The sequence below is a fragment of the Capra hircus genome, chromosome 9 (genome assembly GCF_001704415.2).
Source record: "Capra hircus breed San Clemente chromosome 9, ASM170441v1, whole genome shotgun sequence".
NCBI lineage: Eukaryota > Metazoa > Chordata > Mammalia > Artiodactyla > Bovidae > Capra > Capra hircus.
The window spans coordinates 52,466,433-52,482,837 of NC_030816.1; the positions used below are offsets into that span (position 1 = coordinate 52,466,433).

At 38.1% G+C, this 16,405-nt stretch overlaps 1 protein-coding gene across 2 annotated transcripts in view; it reads left to right on the forward strand.

The window, feature by feature from the left end:
- CEP162 (centrosomal protein 162) overlaps nucleotides 1-16,405 on the forward strand; it is a 95,552-nt gene that overhangs the window by 41,487 nt on the left and 37,660 nt on the right. For both annotated transcript variants that reach the window (XM_005684719.3, XM_018053180.1), the window contains 6 exons: nucleotides 4,115-4,306; nucleotides 4,859-4,940; nucleotides 11,049-11,331; nucleotides 12,185-12,446; nucleotides 15,585-15,718; nucleotides 15,975-16,202. In XM_005684719.3, the coding sequence (XP_005684776.2) occupies nucleotides 4,115-4,306; nucleotides 4,859-4,940; nucleotides 11,049-11,331; nucleotides 12,185-12,446; nucleotides 15,585-15,718; nucleotides 15,975-16,202 (1,181 nt within the window). The remainder of the gene's footprint in view (nucleotides 1-4,114; nucleotides 4,307-4,858; nucleotides 4,941-11,048; nucleotides 11,332-12,184; nucleotides 12,447-15,584; nucleotides 15,719-15,974; nucleotides 16,203-16,405) is intronic.

Genomic DNA, 16,405 nt, shown 5'->3' on the forward strand with positions numbered 1-16,405 from the left:
ACCAAGAATACCCAGCAAGACTTATTCGGGTTTGATGTAGAAATCAAAAGCTTTCTGGATAAGCACAAGTTAAGAAATTCAGCACCACCAAACCAGCTTTACAACAAATGCTAAAGGAACTTCTTTAGGCAGGAAACACAAGAGAAGGAAGAGACCTATAGAAAGTAAATCCAAAACAATTAAGAAAATGGTGATAGGATTATACATATCAATAACTACCTTAAATGTCAATAGATTAAATGCACCAACCAAGACATAGACTGACTGAGTGGATGAAAACATGTGCATGTATGCACTTCCACTTACCACATCACTCTGCTTGACACACCCCCATTGTGTGTCATTATTTTGTTAAGTTAATCATGTTCCCATTATGGCTTGCAATTGTAATTATCTTTTATTTTTTGTTTGGTTATTGATTGTGAAAACTGATAAACATCTTTTACTCTTGTTATTATGTAACTATTAATACCATTGTATCATGATTGGTCAACAGAAAATAGAACTCTTTATCACCAAAAGTAGGATCTAATACAAAAACCTGTAATCAGTTTTTAAAATCCAGATGCATATCAGAATTATCTTGAAATTTTTTGAAAAATACAAATAAATGCTCAAGTATTACCCTCCTTCTCCAGAGCTCCAGATATGTTTCTGATGAGCAGTCATATTTAAAAACAACATGATGATCTTTTACTTTTATCTAGTGTGTTTCCCTTTTTCTATTTCATATTCAGTGCTCCCATTTCATTTAGTTTATGTTCTCCAATTTTTCCATCTCTTCTTTTTTTTTTTTTTGATGTTCTTTCTCAAGCCTTTATTAAGTGTAGTAGAAAAGCTTTTGTATACATATCTATAAATACATATATATATATTTTAGAAAACTTATGAATTTTTGTCTAACTAAAAAAATTATGACATTTTGATTCCACTTGTTTGACTTAGTATGCTGCTGCTGCTGCTACTAAGTCACTTCAGTCGTGTCCAGCTCTGTGCAACCCCAGAGACGGCAGCCCACCAGGCTTCCCCATCCCTGGGATTCTCCAGGCAAGAACACTGGAGTGGGCTGCCATTTCCTTCTCCAGTGCATGAAAGTGAAAAGTGAAAGTGAAGTTGCTCAGTCGTGTCCGACTCTTAGCGACCCCATGGACTGCAGCCCACCAGGCTCCTCCCATCCATGGGATTTTCCAGGCAAGAGTACTGGAGTGGGGTGCCATTGCCTTCTCTGGACTTGGTATGAATAGAATGTTAAATTTCTAATTAAAGGGCTTCCCTGGTGGCTCAGACAGTAAAGAATCTGCCTGCAGTGTGGAAGACCTGGGTTCAATCCCTAGGTTGGGAAGATCCCCAGTATTCTTGTCTGGAGAATCTCCCAGGACAGAGGAGCCTGGCAGGCAACAGTCCATGGGATCATAAAGACAGAGAGACTGGTGGTCTACAGTCCATGAGGTCACAAAGAGTCTAAAAAATAGATAATGCAATAGGCAATAAAAGTTTACTGTATAACACAGGGAACTATAGTTAATATCTCATAATTATCTATGATGGAAAATAATTTCAAAAATAATATATGTGTGTTTGTATAACTGAATCACCTTGCTGTGCATCTGAAACAACTGTACTTCAACAAAATATGTATATATTAAAAAAAGGTCAACATCTATGACCCTGAAATTATTTTTAATATCAGTTGGATTAATGATTCAAATTAGGAGACAAGTACCTTTCCCTTGCTCTGTTTTCTGAGCAGCATCTAATGCTTCTCTGTCTTCCATTTCTAATTTTTAACTTTTAGGTAATTTGCTTTTTCACATGTTTGCTCAGCTGTTAGTTTAAGCCAAAACCTCTTCTTCCTGTCACCTCATGCCTGTTAAATTAGGTATGCACATTCAGTACTGTGATGCTGTTTCCCACTGGGATCATTTCTTTCATGCATACTCAGCAGATACTTAGGCATCCAGGTATTTCTCTAGAGGAGGAAAAATGTCTTCTGCCTTTTTCATTTCTTCATAAAAATTAATTATCTTTTCCCTTTGAGTCTGATAGATGGTTTGGGGGAAAAATTGGCTTATTTTAGCAGGCAAGGTTGTTTTCCTCAAGTCCTGCTGAACATTTCAGCCACTTAACTGTTAGTGATTCCGAACTGGTGGTATCCCCCACTTTTTAAATGTATTTATCTATTTATTTATTCGCTGCATTGGGTCTTAGTTACAGCCTGTGGGATCTTCCGTGGTGGCGTATGGATTCTCTGGCTCTGGTGCACAGGCTCTGGAGTATGCAGGCTTCAGTAGTTAGAGTGCTTAGGTTCTCTAGTTGTGGCATGTGGACTTGGTTGCCCTGCAGCATGTGGGATCTTAGTTCCCTGACCAGGAATCAGACCTACATCCCTTGCATTGCAAGGTGAATTCTTAACCACTGGACCTCCAGGGAAGTCTACTTCTTCACATTTTTGTTTTTAGTGTATTTAAGCAAATTTATTCCATCTTGGACAGGCTCCAAATAGCAGTGGTGACCTGGTGACCTGATGACCTGAAGCAGCAGGTGGAAAGCTCTTCCATTGTAAGGCATTCTTACATAATCACGTGTGATACTTGGCACCCTCTTACATTTACAGTTGAAACTAGTTCCTCAGAATTTTATACTATGCAATTTACAGATTATATAGAGAAAGAGGAGGCTGTATATATGCTCTTTTATCTTTAGGCATTAATTAATGGTTATAGGTATCAAGAGAACAGGACTCTGATCACCCTATTTCTCTTGTTTTTTTCTACTTGTCTATAATGCTTTTATTTCTTCTAATTTTGAAAATTCTACTGTTAATAATGAAAAGTATGAAATGACTAGGAAGATACTCATAAAATCTTAGATCGTCATTGTCGTTAGATTTTTTGAATTCTTTTCTCCAGAGTTTATCAGTTGATGGGAAGACAAGGAGGTTGATAGGGAAGGAAAAGTGAACTGTGAGATGAGGTTCTCTGTTTTGGATAACTGGGTGATTGATCACACCACAGCCACAGCAGCAGATACTGGGAGCAGAACAGCTTTTGTTGGGGAATGTAATTAATTCACTTGAGAATGTATTAAATGTGATTTGCTTACAGAACAGTCTACATGTCTGTTAGGAAGTTCAGTGTTCAGAAAAGAGATAGAAGATAGATTAAACAGAAGACACAGGTTTGGGAGTCAAATGTTTATAGGCAATTACTAAGCAAAGGGTGCTAATGAAATTATCCATCACCCCCCGCACCCCCCCTCCACACACACACCCATAAAAAAGAGAAGTTTGAAAAAAGAGAGCTGATGATGGAGCCCTGAGATGAGCTATTAACCACAGAAGGTGTAAAGCATCCATCAGAGCAGTGAGAACAAGAAGGTGTTATACAGAGGAAACAGTCCCCAGAAAAAGAGCAGGGCCACATGTTATACAGAGGAGACAGGCCCCAGGGAAGGAGCAGGGCCACGGGTTATACAGAGGAGACAGGCCCCAGGGAAGGAGCAGGGCCACGTGTTATACAGAGGAGACAGGCCCCAGGGAAGGAGCAGGGCCACGTGTCTCACACGGCAAAGAAAAGTTTTCAGGCTGAAGAAAGTTAAGGCTGGATTTGTTACTAGGAAGTTACTTTCTTTTTATTATAGCAGCTTTAGCAGGGTTTTGGAACACACTGGACTGCAAAGTTAGAGGACTGAACTTCAGTTGAAGAAATGAAGAATACTAGATGTTTGGTGGCTCAGGAAAACAGAGAGAGAGGCTGGGTGGGGGTGCGTGGAGCAGAGGAGAGACAGAATCCGTGAAAACTTTTTGTGTCAGTTTGAGAAATTTAGGAATAGTTTTCTCCAGTGCAGAGAGGTTGTATAGGGATAGTAGGCAGAGATGTTTTTACAGTTAGCCTGTCAACACATTTCAGCCTGCTGAAAGAGGCCCTGAGCCTGCTGAGATTCACACTGGCAGGCTATGGCCACCCATTACTAAGGTTTGTATTTCACTTTGTATCATGTTCGCATTTTCCTACAGCCTTGTTCATCATGCTTAACAGATTAAGGGGTGAACTTAGTGTTTTATATTTCTCATGTATTTGTGTGGTTATACTAGAGATTACATTTATCTCAACAGGTATTTCTTATGGACAAAGCAATAGTGACATTGAAGCTCTACATCAGGCTTACTGTCACATAGCCCATTCTTTGGGAGATGCAGATGAACAAAGAACTGAGAGCAATGCAGCAGAAGATACCAAGAGCTCAACAAAAGATCATCTTCAAGAAAATGAAGGGTCCTCTAAAAACATCTCTACTACAGAGTCTGGTAAAAGCGTCTTTGTTTGAGCCTCTCTCCGAACTGTTTTCAGTATGGTATAATTTAAATACAATTGGCTGTGGTAATGATTTCTCAGTATCTGAATTTAAAAGTTTGTTAAAATAAATCTGGGAATTACCTTTTTAACTAGAAAGTTAGCATCAAAAATAGGTTAAAATTTTAATTCCTCCTCTAATATGCTTTGACCAAATTAAGAAATCTCTTGATTATTTTCATATTTTTTTGTACTTTTGCATGAACATATACTAATGTTATTTTTTTTAATGGAGAACAGTTTGGGGGGATCAACTAAATAAATAATGTTTGTAGATATATCCATACACCTATACTTAGAGGGAATGAAAGTAGATATATATTTCAGATATAAATACCAAAGATTTTTTTGGTACAAATAAGTTTACAGTGGGAACCTGGGATGATTGTATGTATCATTTTGTTAACTATGTCAATCAGAGAAAATGTGATTATGGTGGTATTAGGCGTTAAAGTAAGCAATTTCCATAACCTTTTTTGTTGCTGTTTTAACTTTTGTTCCCTCAGATCTGCCCACAGTAGAGGAGCTGATGAAGCCTATCCGAATAGATTCCTTCGGGGTCAGTGGTTTTGATTTACAACCTGTCAGGTATGAGTTTCTTGGAATGGATCGTGCAGGCTGGTTTGTTTGTTTATTGTTTTGTCACTGCAAACTTCTAGAATCATTTCTTCTACCAATCTTTCCCATTGAGGGCAGGAGGAGAAGGAGACGACAGAGGATGAGATGGTTAGATGGCGTCACCAACTCAATGCACATGAGTTTGGATAAACTCCAGGAGTTGGTGACGGACAGGGAGGCCTGTTGTGCTGCATTTCATGGGGTTGCAAAGAGCTGGACATGACTGAGCGACTGAACTGAACTGAACCATTCCTAGTGAATGGTCAACAGGTAGCTGGTATGAGTCTACCTGTGAGGCATTCCTGTTTTCTTTTCCTATTAATCTTTACTCAGTTTATCAAAATTCATCTAGTTCTAAAACAAAAAAATAAACAATTGCTACTGAAAAGTTGCTGTCATTAGATGGGTAGTCTTAAAGCTTTTCACTGAAAAATAAAATCCCTTCAGCTCTAAATATCTCAGGGACAGCTGATTCGAACACTGAGAGTGAACATGAATTTTATTTATTCTGTATGTGAGTCATCTACTCGCTTCTTTATAAACCAGTAAATATAAACTCAGTCTGCACTGAGTTACGGACTAGCTGTCATCTCCCAGGGTGAGATCTTGGGTCACAAGAGAAATGGGCTTCACAAAAATCTCCAGCTCCAGTATATTGTAATGACAGTTTTCAGGACCTGGCTGTCATTCACCAGCACAGAGACTCATATCCCAGTCACCTTGTTGTAGGACAGCTTGGCATTCATGCAGCACCAGGAGAGTCATATCCGGTATCTCGTGAGATCTTCATAACAAATAGGTCAGCATCTTTATCCCCACCATTCAAGTGATGCACCCGAAGTAAGCAGAGGTAACTGGCAGAGCTCTCACAGGAGCCAGACGATGATGATGACAATAACAGCGAACATTTTAATCATGTGCTTACTGTGGACTAGGTGCTGTACAAAGCTCTTTACCTATCAGACTTTATTTAATCTTATAGCACTTCCATGAAGTCTATTCCATTATCATCCTCATTTCATAGATAAGAAACTCGGGATTAAGGAGGTTAAATTAATTTCTCAAGATCACATGGCCATGACCCCGGAACATACTCAGATTGTCGGGTTTTTATCTCCGTAAAATGTTTCTGTGAAAAGCCTGTCATCTGTTCATGTATTCACTTGTTCATTTATGTTTTGACAAACAAGTTTTTGAGCCCCTCCTTGAACTCCGTCTTCATCATGTAAATCCACTTGCAGTGATTTCTTGGTCTTTTTCCTATATTTGTGCTAGTTGAGACAAAATTCAGTGTAGCTTATACTAAAACATCTGGTTTTGTTGCTAAGTCATGTCCGACTCTTGTGCCTCAGTGGACTGTAGCTTGCCAGACTCCTCTGTCAATCGGATTTTTCAGACAAGAATACTGGAGTGGGTTGCCATTTCCTTCTCCAGGGGATCTTCCTGACCTTGGGTTGAACCCTGGTCTCCTACATTGCAGGAAGATTCTTTACTGACTGGGCTACTAGGGAAGCCCATCTACTTGAATACTGAGTCTAGATTCTTCCACTGATCTGCAGTGCTAGTTAATAGTTTTAAAGGGCAGTTGTGCTCACATAATCATTGCTGTTTTGGGCTATGGTAGTGTTACTGAATGCTCAAACTACCGCACAATTGCATTCATCTCACACGCTAGTAAAGTAACGCTCAAAATTCTCCAAGCCAGGCTTCAGCAATACGTGAACCATGAACTTCCAGATGGTCAAGCTGGTTTTAGAAAAGGCAGAGGAACCAGAGATCAAATTGCCAACATCCGCTGGATCATGGAAAAAGCAAGAGAGTTCCAGAAAAACATCTATTTCTGCTTGATTGACTATGCCAAAGCCTTTGACTGTGTGGATCACAATAAACTGTGGAAAATTCTGAAAGAGATGGGCATACCAGACCACCTGACCTGCTTCTTGAGAAACCTATATGCAGATCAGGAAGCAGCAGTTAGAACTGGACATGGAACAACAGACTGGTTCTAAATAGGAAAAGGAGTACGCCAAGGCTGTATATTGTCACCCTGCTTATTTCACTTATATGCAGAGTACATCCTGAGAAATGCTGGGCTGGAAGAAGCACAAGCTGGAATCAAGATTGCCAGGAGAAATATCAATAACCTCAGATATGCAGATGACACCACCCTTATGGCAGAAAGTGAAGAGGAACTAAAAAGCCTCTTGATGAAAGTGAAAGAGGAGAGTGAAAAAGCTGGCTTAAAGCTCAACATTGAGAAAACGAAGATCATGGTATCTGGTCCCATCACTTCATGGGAAATAGATGGGGAAACAGTAGAAACAGTGTCAGACTTTATTTTGGGGAGCTCCAAAATCACTGCAGATAGTGATTGCAGCCATGAAATTAAAAGACACTTACTCCATGGAAGGAAATTATGACCAACCTAGATAGCATATTGAAAAGCAGAGACATTACTTTGCCAACAAAGGTCTGTCTAGTGAAAGCTTTGGTTTTTCCAGTAGTCATGTATGGATGTGAGATCTGGACTATAAAGAAAGCTGAGCATTGAAGAATTGATGCTTTTGAACTGTGCCATTAGTTTTCTGAATGTTGAGCTTTACGCCAACTTTTTCACTCTCCTCTTTCACTTCCTTGCTTTTTGCCCTAAGGGTGGTGGTGTCCGCGTATCTGGTATTGCCGCATATCCGGCAGTCTTGATTCCAGCTTGTGCTTCTTCAAGCCCAGTGTTTCTCATGATGTACAGCCTTGACGTACTCCTTTTCCTATTTGGAAATAGTCTGTTGTTCCATGTCCAGTTCTAACTGTTGCTTCCTCACCTGCATACAGATTTCTCAAGAGGCAGGTCAGGTAGGTGGTATGGCATTCCCATCTCTTTCAGAATTTTCCAGTTTATTTTGGATCCAAACAGTCAAAGGCTTTGGCATAGTCAATAAAGCAGAAACAGATATTTTCCTGGAACTCTCTTGTCTTTTCCATGATCCAACAGATGTTGGCAATTTGATCTCTGGTTCCTCTGCCTTTTCTAAATCCAGCTTGAACATCTGGAAGTTCATGGTTCATGTATTGCTGAAGTCTGGCTTGGAGAATTTTAAGCATTACTTTACTAATGTGTGAGATGAGTACAATTGTGCAGTTTGAGCATTCTTTGGCATTGCCTTTCTTTGAGATTGGAAAGAAAACAGACCTTTTCTAGTCCTTTGGCCACTGCTGAGTTTACCAAATTTGCTGGCATATTGAGCACTTTCACAGCATCATCTTCTAGAATTTGAAATAACTCCACTGGAATTCCATCACCTCCACTAGCTTTGTTTGTAGTGATGCTTCTTCCTAAGGCCCACTTGACTTCACATTCCAGGATATCTGGCTCTAGGTAGCACCATTTTAGTAATGTGAATTCTAGTATGGAGTTTTGCATTTGTGTTTAAGAGCTGAAAAAAGTGTACTTACATTCAAGGCATAAGTATAAACCCTAGTATACTTATCAAAAGAACTTTTTATAGTAAACTAGGATAAGTAATTCTAGGTGCTATAACAACAGAAAAAATCCCTTGAAATTTTAATAGTTTAACATAATCAAAAATGAATTTCTTGTTCACAACATAATTCCGTGTGTCTCAGTGGAGTTGGGGTGGGACTGTCATCCACAGTCATTTAGGGACCCAGGCTGTTTCAGTCATCAGCACACAGCTTTAAGTTTCTCTTGGCTTCATGTAAAGAGTCTATAAGGAGAGAAAAAAGATGGCACTTCCTTTTAACTGCCTCAACAGAAATGTTACATCACTTTAGTCCATATTCTATTGGTAAGAACCAGCACCTCTAGCTAACAAGGTCCAAACGGAGTGGAAACTGTGGTTTGCTTGTGTACCCAGAAAGAAAGTAAACGCATTCGGTAGGCCTCTAGCGAATCTCCGCTTCTGTGAAATATCCATTCCACTCTTCATAGGAAGACCTACTTCACACAAAGACCTACTCAGCTTCTCCCCAGCAAATAGCCCAAAGTCTCATCTAGGACTGTATCCATCGCAAAGGCCAGTATTTCTTGGTGAAGCACACTTCTCTCCATCAGGTTTGAATGTAGCTCTTCATTGTCTGCTAATCAATGAATTAAAAAGAGAAGTTACTAATTCCTTACCCACACCCTTCCCATTCAGAACGGACAAGTATGAGAAGAAAATATAGCCATCAGTAATGCAACTTTGAAATCCACTGAAAGACCTTGTAAAGAATTTTCCTTAATTAGGCCATGATTCTGCTCTTAAGGCGGAACTACCAAGTAACTCTACTGTTTCATATAGCTCTTGGTTCCAATCCTTGAAGAATTTGTCTTGTATTTCATCACCATTGGCTTCAGCTGAAGTGGTTTTCAGTGGGAGGGTATGCCCTTCTTGGAGGAGGCACTCGTTTCTCCATCTACTTTCTGCCTGCAGGTGGTTTTAAGGCTCCCAAACAAGTCTCTAGCCTTTTTTCTTTTTTTAAGTAGAGTTGTGGTTTCTTTGTCAGTACAGTTCCTTCAGAAAGTTTATTAGGCTTCTGATGTACTTGGTTCCAGTTAGTCCCCTGTGTCAGTAACTACACTTAACATTCTTTGCTAGACAAAGGTTTTAGATCTGTTTTATGTCTGCTTCCTTATTCCCTGTTTTTTCTCTCTCAGTTGCAGCTGTCTGAACATATTATTAGGAACAATAACCCTAAGTTTGAAGATGACACTTAGAATATATGATATTTGCCAAGGGACTGAGTCACCCTTTTCAACCAAGAAGTTCTCATTGGTATCTTGCTTGTTCACAGCGTCTTGTAATGCTGAATCTTACTGTTTGAGTTGAGACACAGAGAGTGAACCTAAGACACCTTAAATGTCCAGACTTTGTTCCCTCTGATTTCTTCTTAACAAACCAACCCATTCTATCTTGAAATTATTTTTTTCTCATAATATCTTGTCAAAAGTAGTCAGTGGTAGCTGGCACTTAAAAACTGCCTGTTCTCTCCTGCCATTTTCTTAGTACCCTCGCCTGGGTAGTCATCTGGTCTGCCTTATAAACTGTTGTAGGTGACAGTTTAGCAAACGTTCTGTTACCATAAAACATGGGTTGTTACCTCTCCAGCCTCTGTATCAGTTTCCTTGCCACCTAAAACCCAACGACTAAGCCTCCTATTTTAGATTCTTGTCATCATAGCACTCACATTCTAAAGACGAGAACTAGTGTCTGGCCCCATCTAGACTGAAGGCAGTGATGAAATGTAGTTCATTCGGTTTACAACAAGAAAAGGGAACAGTTATGAGGATAATCAGGTTACTTCTTTATTTCTTCAGTGTGTGTACTTAGTTGCTCAGTCATGTCTGGCTCTTAATGACCCCATGGACTGTAGCCCACCAGGCTCCTCTGTTCATGGGGATTCTCCCATGAACATTCTCCAGGCAAGAATACTGGAGTGGGTTGTCATGCGCTCCTTCAGGGGATCTTACCAACCGAGGGGATCAAACCCAGGTCTCTGGCATTGCAGGCGGATTCTTTACCGCTGAGCCACCAGGGAAGCCCAAGAATACTGGAATGGGAAGTGTATCCCTTCTCCAGGGGATCTTCCTCAGCTGAGAATTGAACCCCGGTCTTCTGCCTTGCAGGAGGGTTCTTTACCAGCTGAGCTACCAGGGAAGCTAGAAATGTATAAAATATTTTTCCTGCCTAAAATGCATGTTAACGTTATGAGCTATATTATAAAAAGGCCATTTAGAAATTCATTTTTAAATTTTTCTTGGACAAAAGCAATCTCAGTGTTGTTTGGTTTGTCTTTCCTTTGAAGTAGGTCTCAGAGTCAACCATGAAGTCCCTTACGCTGCCTTGAAATTATTATTTTAAACAATTATGTGATGCTGTATAAGTTTACTGTCTTAACCAGAATTGTAAATAATATGTTTAACATTAATAACCTAATTTAAACATTTACAAATATTAAATATATTTAATATTATATGTTAATATAAATATGTTTCTATATAATGTATATACACGTATTAATAAAACTGATATTTGAGGACTTATATAGGGTTCATTCTCTGTGTCCTGTTTTGTTTTATAGCTCTAAGAAACTGGCTGAGAATAAAGAAACTGAATTTGTTAGCCCTTTACCCCTTAAGATTAACCCAGATGTTGTATCTCAAGAACCACAAACTGTGAGCCAATTTTTGGACAAAAATGAAGAGAATGTAGTTTTAGAAAAGGCAGCAAATGAAGTTACAGAAGATAATTATCCAAGAGTAAATCCTGTGCAAGAACAAATAGATAAAATGTACCTTGATATTTTGAAGAAAAAAATATCTATTGGTCCTTCATTATTACTTCAGGATGACAAAACAAATAAAGTAAGTTTTTATAATTTGAATTGATTTGACATTCTGATAAATGAAGTTACGTAAATACTGTTGAGAAGTATGTATTTCCTAAGTTAGTGGGATCGATTACATACTGACCTCCACGTAAATCCTGGACATCTTTGAGAAGTATCTATAATAACACTCTGCGGTCCCCAAATTTGAAAATACCACTGTAGCATTAGCTCTCTTTTAGAAGCCATTCTTCATATTTTCATTTTTTTAGTAAACACAGTCTAGAGTTTGAGTAGCAGAAGAAAATTACGTGTACTCATCATTCTGGTGCTTTACAGTCGTCTAGTAGTCTCTGTTCTACAAAAGTAGGCAAGTTGACATTTCGTATACATGCTGTTCACAGCTCTTGAGAAACTTACATTCCACTGTTCCTTTTTTCTCTGTTCTTGATTTATTCTGATTATATATAATCAGACCACGACCACAGCATTCCGTTTTTATTTTACAGTTTTGAGTTATGTGTTTACCATGAACTATCACCTTATAGAATAAGGCAGGGTACTAATAAACTTTTACACTGAGAGATCTGGAGAAAAAAGATTTTTGTCATATCAAAATTTGTTCTTCTCTGCTTTCCTCCATGTTCATTCATTGCTTTTGGCAGGCTTATTTTGTTTTATTATTTTGCTTTGTCTTACTCTTGATTTTGAAAATGTTGGTTCCAAATATTAAAATTCTGATGAATTTAATTTAGAGAACTTTAATTTAATGGTTTGCCTTCTATGAATTATGTTCTTTAGTTATCACTATGATTTTGCTACCTGTTAATCTTACTTGCAACTGTAGTTGAAGTTTATTTAAGTACTAAAGAGTTTGTACTTGTATGCAGACTTTAAGATCTCAACTCGATTCTGGAGAAGAAGGGACTGTAACTAGTAAACAGCTACCATACAAGAAGGCCAAAAGTGCACCTCCTTTATTTAAAAGAAAACCCCAGAGTGGATTATATGCATCAGTTAGGAGTTCAGGGTATGGCAAACCCAGTTCACCATTCAAGACCTTTTCTAATCTTGAAAAGAAAACTTCAAAGGACATCATGAAGAGCAAAAACTTGAGATCTATTCTTGCCTCAAATCAAAGCAGGAAAAAAGGTAATCATTCTATGCTTATAGTATATTATTTTCCTTGTTTTCTGCTTTCCTTGTTTCCTTTCTCCTTCAATGAACTTTCCTTATTAATAGAAAAAAATGAATTTGAAGGTATTACATTGCATTTCTGAAAGATTCAATTCTATTGAGTTCAGGAGGTTTTTCATCGTTAGTTCTAGGTCTTCCTGAAAGAAACCCAGAACGTATAGGAAGTGAATATAAGATAGGAGAATCCAACTCCTTCTCATCTGGTTGGCTTTGTAATATTCAAAATGTTTGCCTCAGCAGAGCTGTCAATTCAGAATCAAGTGGCAATGTCCAGATGAAGGTTGATCCAGAAAGAAATACCTGGGTATTTGTTCAGTATAGACTTGGAGAGTCAAGATGTTTTCTGGATCACAGAATGCCTACTTCTATACGTCACAGTTCAGTTCAGTTCAGTCGCTCAGTCGTGTCCAGCTCATTGCGACCCCATGGACTGCAGCACACCAGGCTTTCCTGTCCATCACCAACTCCCAGAGGTTGTTCAGACTCATGTCCATTGAGTCAGTGATGCCATCCAACCATCTCATCCTCTGTTGCCCCCTACTCCTCCCACATCTCATCACAGTGCCTCCTAATCTAGTTATTTCCTAATCCAGTCATTTTTTAATATGTTGGCAGTAGGCAAGGGTATTTCCACTTAGAAGCCCATGATGCTAGTAAAAGAAATAGAGATGTTTGACTTAGACCCACATTTCTGTTGCCTTTGGGCTTCATTGAGGGAGGGAGAGCAATAGAGCCAGAAACATTTTGTCCTTTTCTGTGTGATTAAATCGAATAGGTGACCAGTTCCATCATTGTGACCTGGTAACAATAGTTGTCAGAGGAGAAATAACCTCGTTGGAAAATTTGCTTCTGCCTTAGTGTTTTCCCTTGCCTTTCCCTGCAACTGTCAATTTCAGGACCACTTTGACTGTATTTAAAATTCTTTCAGCATCAAAGATTCTTTTCTTCTGTCTATGCTCATGCATACTCACTGCAGAAACTCACGCATGTAAGCTGGAAAGGCTGGGGCTGACGTGTGTCAGCAGGGGAACAGCAGTCAGGGCGGGTCTTCTGGAGACACTGAACTGTAATTGCTGGCTTAGCAAAGCATCCTTTCCTCCTGTTCTCAACCTGTGGACCTCTAGTCCCTTCCTCTAAGAAGTCTGGGGTCTCGTTTTCTCTTACTTTTCTGTGAAATGACTAGAAGGAAGAAGAAAGGCCAGCATGTGAACGAGCAAACAAAACATTTTATAAGAACAGATCACACTTCATAAGTTCTTTTAAAATAAATATTAGATTTAGTTTTACTTAAATCCGTAAGAAGAGAAAGAAACTTCCTCCAAAGAAATATTATATCCCAGAAGATCATTTTAATAAAATAGACTATGAAAACCCCTGAAAGGTTGCCAAAACTGTGTTGTTGTTTTTACCTACATTTTTCAATTCTATACATTATCAGTTTCCCTTCTGTGAAATGTGAGGTAATAAAACCCCCACTCACATCCCTGCTGCTCATTTTTGTTGGTTTTATTTTTACTTGTTCAAGATATATCTATTATATTCTCTCTAGCAACTGTAATTCCCCACAGCTTTTGAATGTTAGTCTTGGTTCTGGCTGTTAAAGGACCAGAATGCTTCTCACCAGTCCCTTAGCCATCAATTTCTAGAATTATTTTGATTGGTTTCTTATTTGACTAAATTTTCTTAATCCATTGTTTTTTCAAGAAGGGCTCATAAGTTCCAAACACTGCACTTTGCACATTTGAATTTTATATCCAAGCAAATTTTCTTTATGTATAAAGAGAAAAGATATTGTCCATGAACTGTTACTGAAAATAATTACTTAGGGAGACCAAAATTAAGAACTCAGGAAAGAACAATTCTGGCATCAAAGCGCTGGCTGACTGCAGCTTGAGCAAGAACCACTTGTCACTCTTGACTGCCATGTCCTTGGAAGAATCACAATGCTAGCAGATCACACACCATCCATTGGCCATGTTAATGGACCTCCAGTGACTTGGAAGGTTTAATGCCTGCTTTTACAATGACTCAAACTGTTTATGAACAGTGTAAGAAATTTTCTTCAGAAAACCTTCCACAACACACAGTCCAATTAAATATGATTACTACTATATGAGAAAAACTGGCATGCCTGGAAATCTCAGGGTGAGGTCCTGTTGGGGACTTCTTGTTTCTTTTGACTTTTCTATGTTTTTCAAATCTTTAATAACCATGTGTTTTAACTTCAATGAAAAAGTCAACCTTGCATTTAAAAAGTTAGCATCTTGAAGAAATTATTTAAGTTTCAGATGTTTCATTTACATCTAAGGCAATCAAGTACATGTTTATGCAGTATTCAGTTCAGAATCTGTAATATTAGAATATGGGCCTGAGGATCTCTTCTTGGTATTTCTGTTAATTTTTTTTATTGTGAACTGAATAACTTATTGGTCTTATTTCTTCTTTTTGTAAGATTTACAAGGTACCTTAAAAACTGAAAATTTGACCGGAATGTGTGTGTGTGTGTGTATAATCCACATGTTTTCTAATTTAATAAATGGGGTATTATAGCAGTTTTATCATTTTATTTTTAATCAGATTTTAAACTACTTGTTATGAGGTTAGCGTGAAATTTATATTATTCCAGTGATACTATATATTGATATACATTATTTATAAAAATTGTGCTTTGAAAGCATACTTTGAACTGAAATATTTCATTATCCAGCTGCTCTTTGATTCATTGTTTAAATACTTCTATTTGCTATTGCTATTTGCTATTGCTATTTAAAATGATAACTTATTGAAAAATAATAAAACCTGAAATTACCTTAATCCACATTCTCCTCACATTTATTGAGGACTGTCATTTAATATGAATCTTGGGTCAATGAGCGTTCTGTGTCAAATTGAATAGAATGTTGATTATGGGCTGAAATTCAAGTGCAATGAAACAGATGCCTTGCAGTGTTTGTTAGGCATTAGCCTCCTTTGAGATGCTCATTTGTCTTGGTGTCCTCATTGTATTAGTACTTATTGTTAAATAATTGCCTGAATACACACTCAACATGGTTTGTATTTGTGCTGCTTTTATCCATTGTTCACAATATTTAGAAATCTTACCTGCAACAAAGCTGATCAAGCCTGCATCTTTGGGTAAACCAGCTCCCCAAACTGAAAGTTGGCTGGCTACTCCTAAGTCGTCGGAGGGCCCCACAGAAGCTGACTCCTGTGTTCAGTTTCAGAATGTAGGTATTAAATTTAAAAATAATACTCATACTGTTTTATGTTCTATATATTTTGAAGCAATTGTAAAAAATGAAATATTTGAAATTTATGTTGACGGATACTCATCACTTTTATTGAACATGTATTGATCTTCTTGATTAGTAGAATATTGTTAAACGTGTCATTTTTATTCTTTGTGGGTTTTTTTCCCCTAACCACCTATGCTTGAATCTACTATGTAACTCTACATAATAAAGTAATGCTTTTCATTAAAAGGATTCTTCAGGATACCATGGTGGTAACAAGGAGACAGAATTGCTTATGTTTAAAAGAGTTCAGGAAGCAGAGGAAAAATGGAAGGGTGCCCAAGCCCTAATTGAACAAATTAAAGTCACTTTCTCAGAAAAGGAGAAAGAGCTGGAAAATAAGATGGAGGAACTAAAGAGACAACAGGAAAAGGAACTCTTCAGGCTGAATCAAGACAATTATATTCTTCAAGCCAAGGTACTAGACACATTGTCCTATTTCTCCTTTTATTTATTAAAAAGAACTTGAACTCCTTGCTAAATGCATTGTTATTTTCTTGTCCCTGGGGCCTCTTGACTTGATATATTTGCTGCATAAACGTGAACATGGTTCCTGACAATGCTCTTTCTTACGAAAGAGCCTACATGAAATCCATGGAGGGGAATGCAAAAGTTAAATTG